A 14,076-nucleotide genomic window follows, 5' to 3' on the forward strand; every position below is an offset into this window, starting at 1 on the left:
AGGCAAAGAAGATCCCGTTAGGAGTTACCAGTCGTCCCTGCGTTCCCACACCCTATCCCACAGTTTGTACTGGAGGAAATTGAAGGTATATTCTAATTTATTTTCTTCGACTACCACTTTTTGATGGCCTACATTATTTTGTGAGCATCTTTGTCCATTTTTTAACCCTATTCGGACTAAATTGCTAATAGCTCCTGAAATAATAGAGATTTTGCCGTGAAATTTTCTGTAAATTCCTAACTTTTATTTAGCTTCAAAATAAAAAAAAATTTGACACATAGATATTTTCACACCTTGAGCATGATGACACTTCTGACAGTAAGGTGTCACAAAAATTGACACTTTTCCAATACAAATTTATTTTCATTGTCAAATATATCGTTTAAACCGTAATTTATTGAATATTTAGGTTAAAATAAGCATTTTAAACTCAAGCAACTTTTTTCTAAAGCCTTTCTTAGAATACAATAGCTATTTATAAGAACAAAGGAAATTTTCGGTTTTTGCTCACTTTGGGCATGATGAGTGACGTCATCAAAAAACTTTTTTGTCAAAAGTTACCTTACGTCACAAGGATCTTGTGTGCCAAATTTCATCCAAAAAGACCCACTAGATCAAAAGTTAAGGGGTGGTACAGGAAAAGCCCCCCCCCCTAGTTCTGAACCGCCCCTAAAAGCCTAGGTTGAATAGGGTTAAAGAAATTGGGAAATTGGCCATTTTAGAGTTTGTAAAGCCTTATAATGTTCTTAACTTTTTGGCCATCGAAGCCTTATGTTCTTATATAGTTTTTTTTTATGAAGATAACGTGTATGGATTTTCAGAAGAAAAATTCGTCAATAACATTTTTGACAACACTAACAAAGATTATTTTGCAGAACGGTAATCATCCGGTATTTAAAATGTGAATTTCACATGATACTTTAAGATTCTCAATCGGTAAATTAACAATTTTATTAAATTCGGTCTGAAAGTATGAATTTGTCAAGGTAAAGCTTGGACTAACCGTAATAAATTTAAACTCACCGAATGAAAATATGACTTACCTTAATAAATTTTCTTTATCAATGATGTCTCTTAAGACTCTCCATCTTGTCAACTTGATTCGCTTTTCTTCCAACGATTTCATTGAAGAGTCGGTCGAGATGGTATGATATACCTAAGAAAATATAGATTCGTGGTATCTTTCTTTTATCCGGATGAGATACAATGGAATCTCCGTAGTTCGAACCTCTACAACTCGAATGTCTTATTAACAGGAACGATTTTTCTAGTCTCCAGTGAAGAATAACTCGGGTAAGTTATGGCATGTCTCAAAAACTGAAAATTACCATAATTTTTAGATCGCATTAGTCGACAGAAAATGACCAAACAAATGACTGAAAATGAAAGGTACTATGATGTAGTTTCTAACCTGATGTGTAACCTAATTGTTTTTTCCCTGATTTTCGCGAAAAACCGCAAAAACTGATAATGACGTCATAATCGATGACGTCATAAAAACTAAACATTGAATATCTCAAGAATGGTTAATCCAATCGTCTTCAAACTTTCATCAAAGATGTATCTCACTAAAGTCGATCATTTTAAAAACTAATTTTTTCGAAATTTTGATGACGTCAGCGGAAATTCGTAAAGAACGAAAAATGCTATTTTTTGCTGACGTAATTAAAATTTTGAAAAAATTATTTTTTCAAATGATCGACTTTAGTGACATACATTTTTGGTTAAAGTTTGAAGACAATTGGATAAACCATTCTTGAGAAATTCAATTTTTAGTTTTTATGACGTCATCGAATTTTCTTTAAAAAAAATAGAAAAAAATAACCGTGTCACTTAAAGGGAAATAACAGTACTTGCAAAATTTGTAAACGAACTGTATGCAGCGGATTCAAAATCAAAACAAATGTCACATGTCAAAATAAAAAATCAAACCAAATATGGCTAATTTTGATTGTTCAATTGTTTTACAACTTTGTTTTGGACACGTGATTTTAATTGTTCTCTTTAGTGACACGTGGTTCGCGCAGTGTTTACATTTTACTACTTTTATGTCCCTTTTTAAGAGTTAATGTGTAATACAGAAGTTTTGTTGTATAATCGTAGTCGTCTAGCATACGTTAAAATTAATAGCACACCGTTATGCAAACGTCATAATTATTACTTTTAACACTTGACCGAAAATCAATCCCACAATCCTTTTCGTCTTAATTAAAAAGTCGTGAAAGTCATTACTTTTTCTTTGTAGTTGAGTGTAATTTGCATGCAGGCGTAGTTAACGCGAAGGGTGATGGGATTGAATTTCGGTCAAACAGAAAAATCAATGTCTATTTTTAGATTCACTGCGGTATGCTATTGGATTGATTTTTGCGGGGATTGAATTCCGTGGTTATGGTATGTACACCTTTTTTCCAATTTTTTGTCAAAAAATTTTTTTTCAGTCAAAGTGGAAGAAAAGTTACTGGATTTCATTTTGGTAAAATCGCGATCTTAAAATCTTTTTTTGATCCAGAGTTATAACCATTTAAATATCAAAACGAAGTTCGTCTTATGATGGATTATTTACTCAAATAATTGTCTCTTTCGGAAACAACTAAGACAAAAGAGAGAATTCAGCTGATGTTTATTCTCACCTCTATTGAATAGTAATATTTTTGACACATTTCACTGATTACTCAAATAAACAGCAATCATCTCGTTAAAAATTTGAAATTGATGTAGAAAAAAAACGAAATTTTACCACACCATACTACTTTTAACGAAGTTAAAGTCACCCATAGCATTTAGATATCGACTTCATTCTTTTTTTATGAGATTCCCAAAAGATCAAACTTAAAAAGTGTCTTAGGATTTTATTTCTAACCGAGTTGTTTTTCCTCAATTTACAGATAGCTGAAAAAATCACATTTAAATTTACTTTTTTATCGATATTTTTACAGAATTTAGGATTTAAAGAGTTAGAGTCAATCCCAAAAAAAAATCCCAAGACACTTTTTTAGTTCAATCTATTGGGAACATAGTATAGAAATTCAAAAGCTATGGGTGACTTTAACTTCTTTGAAGTAGGTAAGGTTAAAATTCTTAAGATTTTAATTATATCCTGCCCAGTTTTTTTAAATTCAGCTGAAACTTTTACCATTAGAAAGATAATATTATTGGCTTTCAAAAAATATAGACTTTTGATATATAAAAATTTGTTGTTCTAAAGATATGATCAATTAAAGAGCATGTGTCAAAAAAGGTGAAACATACCTTAAGCTCATCCCCAAAATGATAAGATTTCGTGGGGACTTAATTTCGCAGATGGCACTATTGGGTGACAATATTTTCACGATTTTGTCCCTTTTAACTGTCAAATTATACATGTTCGTTGTTAAAATACACATGGAAATATCTTATTTTCACGTTCACGCGGATATCTCAATTCACGTATTCACGCGTTGAAAAAGTCCAATTCACGTATTCACGACAGAAAAAAGGGTCATTCACGCGTCACGCCAGCCCCTGGGGGAGCCCCTGTAATTGAAGTAAGTTTCTTTTGAAAGAAATCTTTTACATGATCCCCAAATGTATAACAGTTATTACTAAGCTATTAATTATGGAAATGCCACTTTTAATTGAATCGAAGTAATAGACAGACTTTATGTTACGATTCTCTATCACTGAGTCTTTTTAAGAAGCATGGAAGACTTTTTTAGTTGTGTTTTCAACGATGGGAATAAAAATATCAACTTTGAACTTCATCCAAGATTTTGGATGGTCGTCATGGCTACTTTTATCTTCGTTGATTGCGCTCTGAATAGAATCTCGATTCGTCGGCACAGCGTCGTGTCGATATATGATTTTCACGGCACAGATCAATAATTTCCAGGTAGACAACTTTTCCGTTTTTCTTAGAACAGATCGCTAGTTTCAGCTGGAACATGCCTTTAGAGCAGATATTTTGAAGAAATCCCTCGATGGCTGCTTTCAGGGGGGGGGGCACTCGATTTCGAAACAACGGTACTACTTATCTGCAGTCAACTCAAGCAAGTGTTATCATTTAATATTGGCTGAAAACTGGTTAACAATATTGTAAAATTCGATCCTTACAGTGCAATACCACAGAACACCCTTACAGTGCATTTTGGGATGCTAAAAAAAAACTATTCTTAAGCGCGGCACATGACGTAGGCATCGCCCCCGGCACCCACTTTGCCTAAGTACTCTCCCCCTGGGCTCGCACTTGCACAGCCTCGCTCTCCTCCTCGTCCATGCTTACACTTACTACACGTTACAGTACTTTTGCGATATTGCAAAATCACGCACTAGGGGCATGTCTCCCTTAACGGAAATTTCGAATGATCAAGATCTGCCATCTTTCTTTCTCGTCACGATTTGATCACGAACTGAAATCGTGATTGACCAAAGCAGTTGGCAGTGCACTCGTCAAACCTCTCCTTGTGTCCTTGGCTTGGCTACAAGTCCTGCAAAGAGGCACCACACAACAATGGCATTTTCCTCGTTTATATAATTTGAAGAAGTGATAATTAATTTTACTTTATGTTAAGACGTGGGATGGCCTGAAAAGATTTAAAAAAGAAGGTCCTAAACAACAGCCTAACAGTTAGGAGTTTTCACTTTCAGTTTTAGTTCACAAGAAAGTCAAAACTGTGAAGGACGTTGCAAACTGTTTTATTTTATTGAGCGAGACAAAATAAATAATCTTATATCTTTCACATCATCAAAGAGACATACAATCAAACCATCAAAAAGGGGGCTAGAGAAAGATCTAAAACTTTTGGTTTTGTTTTCTTGATGATGGAAGAAGAGTAAATATGAAAAAAGTGCTGTAATTAATATTGCTGGATTTGTTTTTTTTTTCTATTTGGTTGAGTTGCAGGAGGCTTTGAGGCCTATTTTCGCAACTATAGACGCTTTCAATGAGCGCCCCGTCAGCACCTTGGACTGACTACCCAATTCCCCTCACATCGCATGGGTTGACCCGGGCGAAGGTTCATTCACTTGCCAAGTGAACCGATGCGAGTGGGAATCGAACCTCAGTCGCCTGTGCAGTAACCAAGGTCAATGATCACTATACCACAGCGCCTTTCCTGTTGTTACTGGAACATTAAATACCGAAAGCTGGTCTAATATCGACATCCCTTGTCCAATTCCGACACCCTTCTTTACGACTTTAGAGACAGAAAATATAAGAAATAATATGAAAGTTTGAATCACCGATTGAAAAAGGATTATTGCTCTCTGACCACTAAACAAAGAAAAATAGTTTTGACCTTTCTATCAATTTCAGCTGATAAAAAGGGTGTCGGAATTAGATGAGGGATGTCAATATTAGACCAACTTTTGGTATATAGGTTTTGTTCTTTTATTTTTTTTCTAAAAGAGTTGGGTATTTCACTGTTTTTCCTGAAATTCTACCTCACGTACGGTAAGTTTCTGCTTGCGAAAGTTTGTACGCCTAAACTAGAATCTCAATCGGTCGCTTGCTTGGATTAAGTTTGACTGGTTCGATTGTTATTTTTGTTCAATTGAGAATTGAGATGGTCATTGGAAACAAATCATCTGCTTTCAATTGTCATCATTTAACTGTTTAAAGACTGTACCATGAGTGGTCCTAAATCCGACAGCCCTGCCGATGGGGTCTTTCAAAGATACAAACTAAAATAAAAACAAACCTTTCACTGTGACGGAATAAAGATACCAAAGTGTATACCATCTTGATATTTTAGTCATCTTGTTAGATGTTTTGTTTCGAGAGTTCTTGCAATACATGTTTTTTTTATAAGCATTATGTTTTTTGGAAACAAGTTCAGTTATGCTTAGAGATATTTTAGACTCAGGCTCGAAGTATGTTTATCATATGCTTATTTTTCCAACAAATTTGGGTCTCCAATTTTTCCAAAATCTGTCGTTGCTATACATGAGGATAGCGAAATAAGTAAAGACACAGGGGTTTTTCAGGAAAGTTTTGAACGATTGCCGCGTTTACGCTTGTATTTTTTTAAATTAAAATGCTGTTTGAAGAAACTTTTTGTTAATTTAATGCAGGCTTTTTGCAGGTAATTTTCACTTACACATCTCAGAAGCAAGCTCAGTAATATGCTTGTAATATGCTTATTTTTTTTAAACAAATTCAGGTCTCGGTATGCTTATAAACGTTATGCTTATGAGCATGAATCTGGTAATGTGGCCCACTTTTCGATTTGTTAATTTTCCTACTTTGAGGCTTTGGTGAAGTCTCTATAGGTATATAGTCATATCAAATCTTACTGTTTCTGGTCAATCTTGATATGGGCAAGCTTAATCAGTCATTTTTTCTGATATAACAGGTACTCAAATTTTCCTAGAGGGGGCTTTCTTTCAAAATGTGAACGGAAAATAAGGTTTTAAAAAAAATGATCAACATCATTGTATGATAATTCATCAACAACATGTTTTTTCCAGCTTGGTTTTTGTTGTTCTCACAGCCAGAGGATATGAAAAATGAAAAACACAGTAAGAAACGCCAAAAAAAGTTTTTTTGGCATATAAAATCAAAAATGTTGCGGACATAAATTTTACCGTTCACAAAGTTATGTCCGCACAGATTTGACACAGAAAAATTTGAAAAGCCTTTAGCTCACTGGTTTTTACATTTTAAATCCTTCCCAGATAATGGGAGACTGGAGCAAGTTGCAAAAAAACGCCAGTTATCTTGGTCAACGCGAAAAATTATTAAATTAAAAAAAAATTATTAATTATTAAATTGAAGTACAGCGTCTTGTTTCCGTTCACATTTTTGAGTTATGTCCGCACACTATTTAATCCTTTAAATTTTTCGAGGAGTTATCCTCACTCAGCTGAATCATTTTTCTATGTCAAGGGTCACATTTGGGGTCATTTTATACAAATTTGAAGTCTCAAAAGGCTATTTCTTGGGAGACGGTGAAACAAAACAGTTTCACCAAAAATCAGTTATGTCTGCAACAAAAAGTTATGTCCGCAACAAATCATGAAGTTTTCTCAACCTCCAAACACCAATTTTAGGTTTCTTTGACAAATTATTGCATCTAACGTCATTTTAAGTTGGTTACGACTAGAAAAAAGTTTATTTACTTCTTTCATATGTATTTTGTGTTGCGGACATAACTATTTCGTCTAAAATGTTGCTGATAAAGTGTATTTGCAAGATGGCATGATGTTTTATTATATGGAATTAATGCTTAGGCTATTAGAAATAGAAAACAAATACTCTGATGCCAAGTTAAGGTCCAAAATGAAAATTTTAACAGAAAAATAAACTTTTTGTTTCTTTGAAATTGATGGTTCTGAACCTGTGAGCTTGAATAAAGGATAAATCATGCATTAATTTGCATATGAAATTCATTGTGTAGTGTTCACACAACATAATCTACTACACATTCACTTACAGACTAGTTAGAATTGCTCCAATAGTTCAAAACAGAGTCAAACTCTGTAGCAAATTGTATGTTGCGGACATAACTATTTAAAGTATTTATCAGATTTCTAACCCTCTTAAGCAGTTATGCTAACACCTTGACAATACTAAAGAGTTACAATTATACGTACCATGTATTTTTTGCTTTGTTCAATTCTTTGTGTCCTCTAGGGTCGTTCTTCTATTAGAAATATTAGAAAGTTTTAATATCATCGTTGAGTCTTCTTTTGTTCTTTTCAAAGAAAAACATGTAATAACTGAAATCAAACCAAACCAAATCTTTTGGTTTTATATTGATTTAGTCTCAAATATTCCTTACATTTTGGCAACAGAAAAAGGCACTCCAAAATTTTAAATGATGTAAAATGTTCTGTGGTTCTACCCTGGAAGAAAAAAAGTTATGTATGCAACATAGCATTATTACCCATTTAACCCTTTCTATTGAAAAGGTTGAGTGGCTTTTCAAGGAAAAATCATATTTACTGATTATGAAGATGTACAACCAGTTAATGTCAAGCTCAAAATTTAACTTTTAAAATTAGATTATGACAAAAAATTATATATGATTGGATTCTCTTTTACAGATAAATCTTCAATTTTCAGGAAATCATAGTTACAAAGACCTTTCAAGACAACAAATTTCAATGATTTTGTAAGTTTTGGTTTAAGTACAGCAAAGTATTAAAGCCAAATAATTACTCAGTTTAATGTTTATTGCTGATTTTCAAGTAAATTTGACAAATAGTTATGTCTGCAACCAACAAGGTTTCACTTTCTAATTTTTTTTGATCAACTGAAATATAGCAATAACTTTTGTTTTTTTAAAAGCTTATAATGAGTCCTTCAAATCTAGAATGAAGTTACCTGATCATAGCCAGCAGTTTTCTTTTCATGAAGTCAAACTTTATGGGAATATTTTTTAGTATTTTAGATTTTCTTCTGGAAAAAGTGTCAGAATTTGAAAAATATGTCATACTGGACGGTAAAAATTGCTTTTCAATGCAGCTTAATATATTAGCCATGGACTGAAATCTAAGACAAGTATTAGATTATGCATATTTTATCTCAATTGAAGTGTAAACTACAAAGAGTTTTTTTGCCAAATTTGTCTGATTATAACTATTCTAGGTCAAATTTCTGGACCAAGCCAGTTTGATTAAGTCCTGATATTTATGTTTTCTGAAAATTGAAGTCATTAATAAAAAGATTATCCAGGAATAAAAGTGAAATTCAAAACTTTATTTTTTCCAAATTTTTTCACCTATTTGGGTGACATTACCAGATTCATGCTCTTATAAAAAAAAAAACATGTAAAGTTTTTTGTTCAACTTGGAGAGGGAATGTTTGTAAACAAGCAGATTTAGGCAGAGCTGTCGGATTTAGGACCACTCACGGTACTCACTTAATCAATATCCAATTGCATTTGACTAAGTGCTAGCCACAGAATCCAGCTCAAATTTTTATTTGAATTCCTTGAAATTGTTCAGGCAGAAAATAGTGATATATAGTATTATAAATTAAACCCCTGATAAAACAGAGGTTTAATAGAGCGTACTAAATTTTTAGACAAACCAAGGTATGACCAAAACATACCCAAAACATATTCAGGTCATGTTGAGGTTAAAATACCAAAACTTCTTTTCAGGCCCAAACATTGATGTTTGGGCCAGGTCATGATTAGGCCAAAATAGCAAAACATCTTTGGCCTTAACTGGTGTTCAATCCTGAATCAAGTTCAGGCCACAAAAATTTTGGATTTTTGCCTTCATAAACCTGACCCGAACATGGGCAGGCCAGTTTCAGGTCATGTTTTGGACTTTATCAAGTTGAAAATCATTATGTGACCTGAAAAGATTCAGACCATACCTTGCTTGGATCATCCAAGCTCAGACCACAAAATTTTGTACTTTTGCCCCTGAAAACCTGGCTGCCTGGTCCAAACACGTGTGGGTCATCTCAGGTTCGAGACTTTTTCAAGTTCAGAATCGTCAAGTGGCTGGCAAAAGTTTGGACCATACCATGGGTTGTATATTTGGAAGGACTTGAAAAAAGTTTTATAAAAATATTTTTCTCTATATGAAACACATGAAAATTGGATTTTTCAAAAACAAACGGGGAAGAGCAACAAGCTCTATGCGCATGCAACTGCTAGCTACGTAAATAGACCTTTTGATGGCTGCTTCATTTCGGCCCAACAATAAATTAGCAATAAAAACATTACAGAAGACTAAAAAAATAACAGTATGATAACCTCATAGTAGATCAATTCCCACCTGTTTGATTTTTATCTTACTTGTACTGTGTTACTAAAAAAAGAGTGCGAGCCTCAAAAATACACATGCAATCATTAGGCTGCAAAGTCTGAGAATGCCAAATTGCCTAATGACTGTCCATAGCTCGTCCCCCTCCTTTCTTAAGAGGGGATGACAATTTCCGAAAAATTGAAGAAGGGGGGAGGGGTCAAAGCTGTTATGTTGAAGCAGTTTCAAGTGCCCTAAATGAAAAAGTTTTGGTGAATTTGGCAGATTTTTTATTGAAAAACTATTTCAGCCATCTCAGTGAGGTACAAAAAGTTATTTTTCAGTATTAAAATTCAATAGAATTCTAAGACCAGACTTTTTCTCTTCATCTGCTTCAATCTGTCTAACAAGGGTCAGTATGCAGTGTTGATGAGTCCCAAGGAAAAGATGCATATACGTGCTCTGCCACCAAATCTCCTAAAAGAAGAACGTTGAACAGAAATTCTTTGGATTTTTTCACATTTATAAGACGTCTTTTTCAATTAGAATCAATTTGTTTCCAATATCAGCAAACTTGAATTTATTTCACATCAATTCTATAATTGTGAAGTTAAAAATAACAAAGCTGCATGTCATTTCTATTGTAGATATTTGTAAGTAATAATTTGCATATTATGATATTATACAAGTATGAATTAAGTCATTTAGATTTGCTTACATGGTCTGCTGTTTGTGCATCAATAATATGTTACTGTGCCAGCAGGTAAATATTTTTAAAATCTTTCTTCAATGTGATAATTCTAAGAAGTTTTTTGTTTATTGATCAATTATTAATGTAATATAGATTTTGATTTTTTAAATCATGATAAATCCTCACAGTTCTTCATTCTTTCTAGCCGCACATGCCTAAATATCATAAGAAACAAATCAACTGGTGATGTGCCACTGTTCCCATTCATTGCATCACTTTATTCGTAAGAAATGTTTCACTTAGGTTATCTTTTAAAGTACAAAAATTGTTTATATTATTATACTTTTTTTAAAAAATTGAGGAATTAACCTTGATTTGGAGACATAATTATTCGATAAGAACTCAATTTTTTAAGTGCAATCATTAAAGACATCCAACAACGCAATCCTCCCATCTTGAAATGTGAAAGAATGGACAGTGACCAAAGGAGAGTCTATAAAAAATACATTTTTTACCAAAAATTATAGAAATATTGATTGAAATTTTGAAATATTTTCTTAGATATTTTTCATTAAATTTCTAGGCAGCCATTTTTTATACATTAAATTTTTCCTTAAACTAAATGTTTTTAGGGGTGTCATCTGGCTGAAGTATAGTTTAATGGTAAATTCTGTACAGTATGCAGTTGCCAATTTTATCAACACTGTATTGCAAGCATCGTATATAGTCATTTATCATGGTTATTGCAAAGATAAGGTAAGCCTTTTTTTGTTTGGTTTTTACCTTCCAAAAAACTTGAAAGATTAACTTTCATATTCTTTAATTTAAAGGACATTCAACCTACGCTTTTTTAAAAATAAGAACCAGTAGAATATTGCTGAGCCTTGGCTGTTTTTATTTTTCAGCACTTTAAGCCTCAAATTGTTCTTACCCTGTTCTTATTTACTTATTTATAGGTTGTAGTTGAGGTTTTTAAGGGTTATACCCAATTTTTACTACTTTGACCCGTTCAGGCTCAGCATTTGTTTTTAAAATGTTCTTATTTTTGGCGATTTTGAGCCTCATTGTTCTTATAAGATTGTTCTTATAAATAAAAAAGTGTATCTCCTAATACCATCCACTTACAAAGCATTTCTTAGACAGACTCCATTATTTTTCTTTCCTTAGCGAAAGTGCCACAAACAGTTACTGGTATTCATAACAGTTCTTTATGCATTATTATTCTATGCTAAATATTACCCTTTCAATGAAGTTGTTAAAACTCTTGGTTTCTTTGGCTGCTTTGTTACCATTTTGATGACAGGAGCACCTTTAGTTTCACTGGTAAGACAAAGTCAAATTTTTATGAAAGATGTTTTTTTCTACCGGGTGCACCAAAAAAAAGTATACAGGTTTGTCGAGATATTGTGAGCTTCAGGATTTATATTTTTTGTTCATTCTTTTTTTATTGTATAGAGGACGCTCTAACTTGAGCTATTATACATTAAATTTGAAAAGGTAGTTCGAAAGTTATTTCCAAAAAACTGACTTTTTTTCCATGTCGAAATTTCAAAAAATCATTAAAAACAGCAATCACGCTATAAATAAGACAAAATGACAAAAACACAATTTCATGTCTTTTTGATTCTTTTTTCTCCTGTCTTATATTTTGCCAACGGTTTGTCCATCTTATTTACACGTCTTGAATATTTCCAAAATCAGCTCGATGTAGACCCAAGTTCTTTGAGCAACTAGTTGAGGAATGGTGATTTATTTTTTCAAAAATTTTCTCACATAGCACACCACACCTCTCTTGGAGATTTCCAAAAAAATTTTTTCAGCTTTACCAAAAATATTTTTCCACATGGGAATAGCTTGTTTTACCATATTCTTAAATTCCGTAAGGAGTTTTGATGAACACAGTTGCATTTTTTGGTATTTTTATGTGTAAAGAAGGTCAGTGCCAAGAGAAAAGTTTGCTCGCTGTTTTTGATGATTTTTTGAAATTTCGACATTAAAAAAAATTCAGTTTTTTTGACATAATTTTCGAATTACTTTTTCAAACCTAATGTATGATAGCTCAAAATTCAAGCTAGAGCATCCTCTATGCTGCGATAAAAAAAGAATGAACAAAAAATTTAAATCCTGACGCTCACAATATCTCGACAAAGTTGTATACTTTTTTTTGGTGCACCCGGTATAAGCATAAATGTTACAGGCTCAGTATTTGGTACCTTAACAATGGCTCTATTGTTTAAGAACAATAGAATGCTACCAGTACAATGTGAGCCTATATAGGGGTAGACACTTGCTTATTAAAAAAACATTTAACAATTCAACAATCAATGTTTTGTGTACATATTATATAATGCTAAGTGTGATTCTTATCTTGAGAAAGACATGTAAAGTGGTCGAAATATCGTTAAAGAAAAGAAAAATGTGTTATGTTTTATTTTCATCTTGAGATTGTATGTCTGAAGAAATTTCATTTGGCAACGTACTGAATTCTATGAAAAATGATGAAACAGGGTTCAGTCTAGGCTTTAAAAGTTGAGGTGTCTTTTCAACCAATTTTTAATGAGTCCTTTGTGAAGATCATTGTTACTTAAACTGTGTTCAAAACATTTTTAATCTCTATTGTCTTTTGACACTAATAAGATATAAATTGATAAAATAGTAAATGTTATCATTTTGTATTTTATAGAAAGTGATAATTGAAACAAGAAGCACACGAATTCTAGACTTTGGTTTTATCATTGCAAGCTTTTTTTCTAATCTGCTTTGGACATTGGCTGGTTATTATATGTCTGATATAAATATCTCTGTGAGCATAACTTACTTTCTATCCTCGTTTTATTTTTATACGGACCTTTTATTCAAAGGCTTAGTGAATAAGGAAATGATTTCGATATTGAAGTCTGTTTGCTTAATGACAGGGTTTGCATCATACAAAAATATGCTCAAATTTAAGTATTGGTCAAATAATGGGAAGCTAATTTTAAAAAAATTAACACTTAGAGTGATAGTTGACTTTTAATTTTTGCAATGCCTGTTTCAGGAGATATTTCCAAAACATTTTTTGTTTGGTTTTGTTTTTATACACAGTCTTTTGCTCAAAGTCGCAACCTCTTAAATTGAGTAAAATACCATAATCAAATTCTTTTTCCATACAATGCTAAACCTCATTTTTTGCAGATTCTGAAACAGCTTGCTCTGTCATTAAAAATATTATTTTGATCCTATTCTAATTGCCAGATAATAGATTGCTTAAATTACTTATCAAAACACTAAACCTCTGCGTAGACCTTTCAATTATAATTAGATCACAATAATTAACACAAAGACTCACGTCCAACATGACATTTCATTTAATCAAGAAAATTCTCTTTTCTGTTTTAGTTACCAAATGGTGTTGCCTTCTTTTTGGCAGTATTTCAGCTTTCTTTATTTGTTGTATATCCTTCGAACAATAGTAGGATAAATACAAGTGAACCAATGGTATAGTGTGGTGTAAGGCCTTTCAGAGAAATTATATTCACAAAAATTATATTTATGACTTTTTTAATAGATTTCTTTTCAAAGCTTTTTAATTAGATTTTTAATACAACTATTTATATCAAAAATATTGAATTTAAAGTTGTGTCTACATAATTGTGCTAGTTTTGTACCTCTTGCACCAAGAAGAAGCTGGCAAGATAATCTGCATAAACTTGTAGGTTATTTGTTTT

General features: G+C 32.5%; 1 protein-coding gene across 1 annotated transcript; it reads left to right on the forward strand.

Annotated features, from left to right (window-relative positions):
• Positions 1–10,318: 10,318 nt before the first annotated feature.
• On the forward strand, positions 10,319–14,060 carry LOC136800232 (sugar transporter SWEET1-like). The gene is made up of 6 exons (XM_067056852.1): positions 10,319–10,441; positions 10,575–10,652; positions 11,002–11,125; positions 11,537–11,692; positions 13,053–13,172; positions 13,748–14,060. Exons 1-6 carry the CDS (start codon positions 10,353–10,355, stop codon positions 13,850–13,852), a joined length of 672 nt encoding a protein of 223 aa, XP_066912953.1. The 5' UTR covers positions 10,319–10,352; the 3' UTR covers positions 13,853–14,060.
• The last annotated feature ends 16 nt before the right edge of the window (positions 14,061–14,076 follow it).

The sequence above is a fragment of the Clytia hemisphaerica genome, unplaced genomic scaffold (assembly GCF_902728285.1).
Source record: "Clytia hemisphaerica strain Z4C2 unplaced genomic scaffold, Clytia hemisphaerica genome assembly, whole genome shotgun sequence".
Lineage (NCBI taxonomy): Eukaryota > Metazoa > Cnidaria > Hydrozoa > Leptothecata > Clytiidae > Clytia > Clytia hemisphaerica.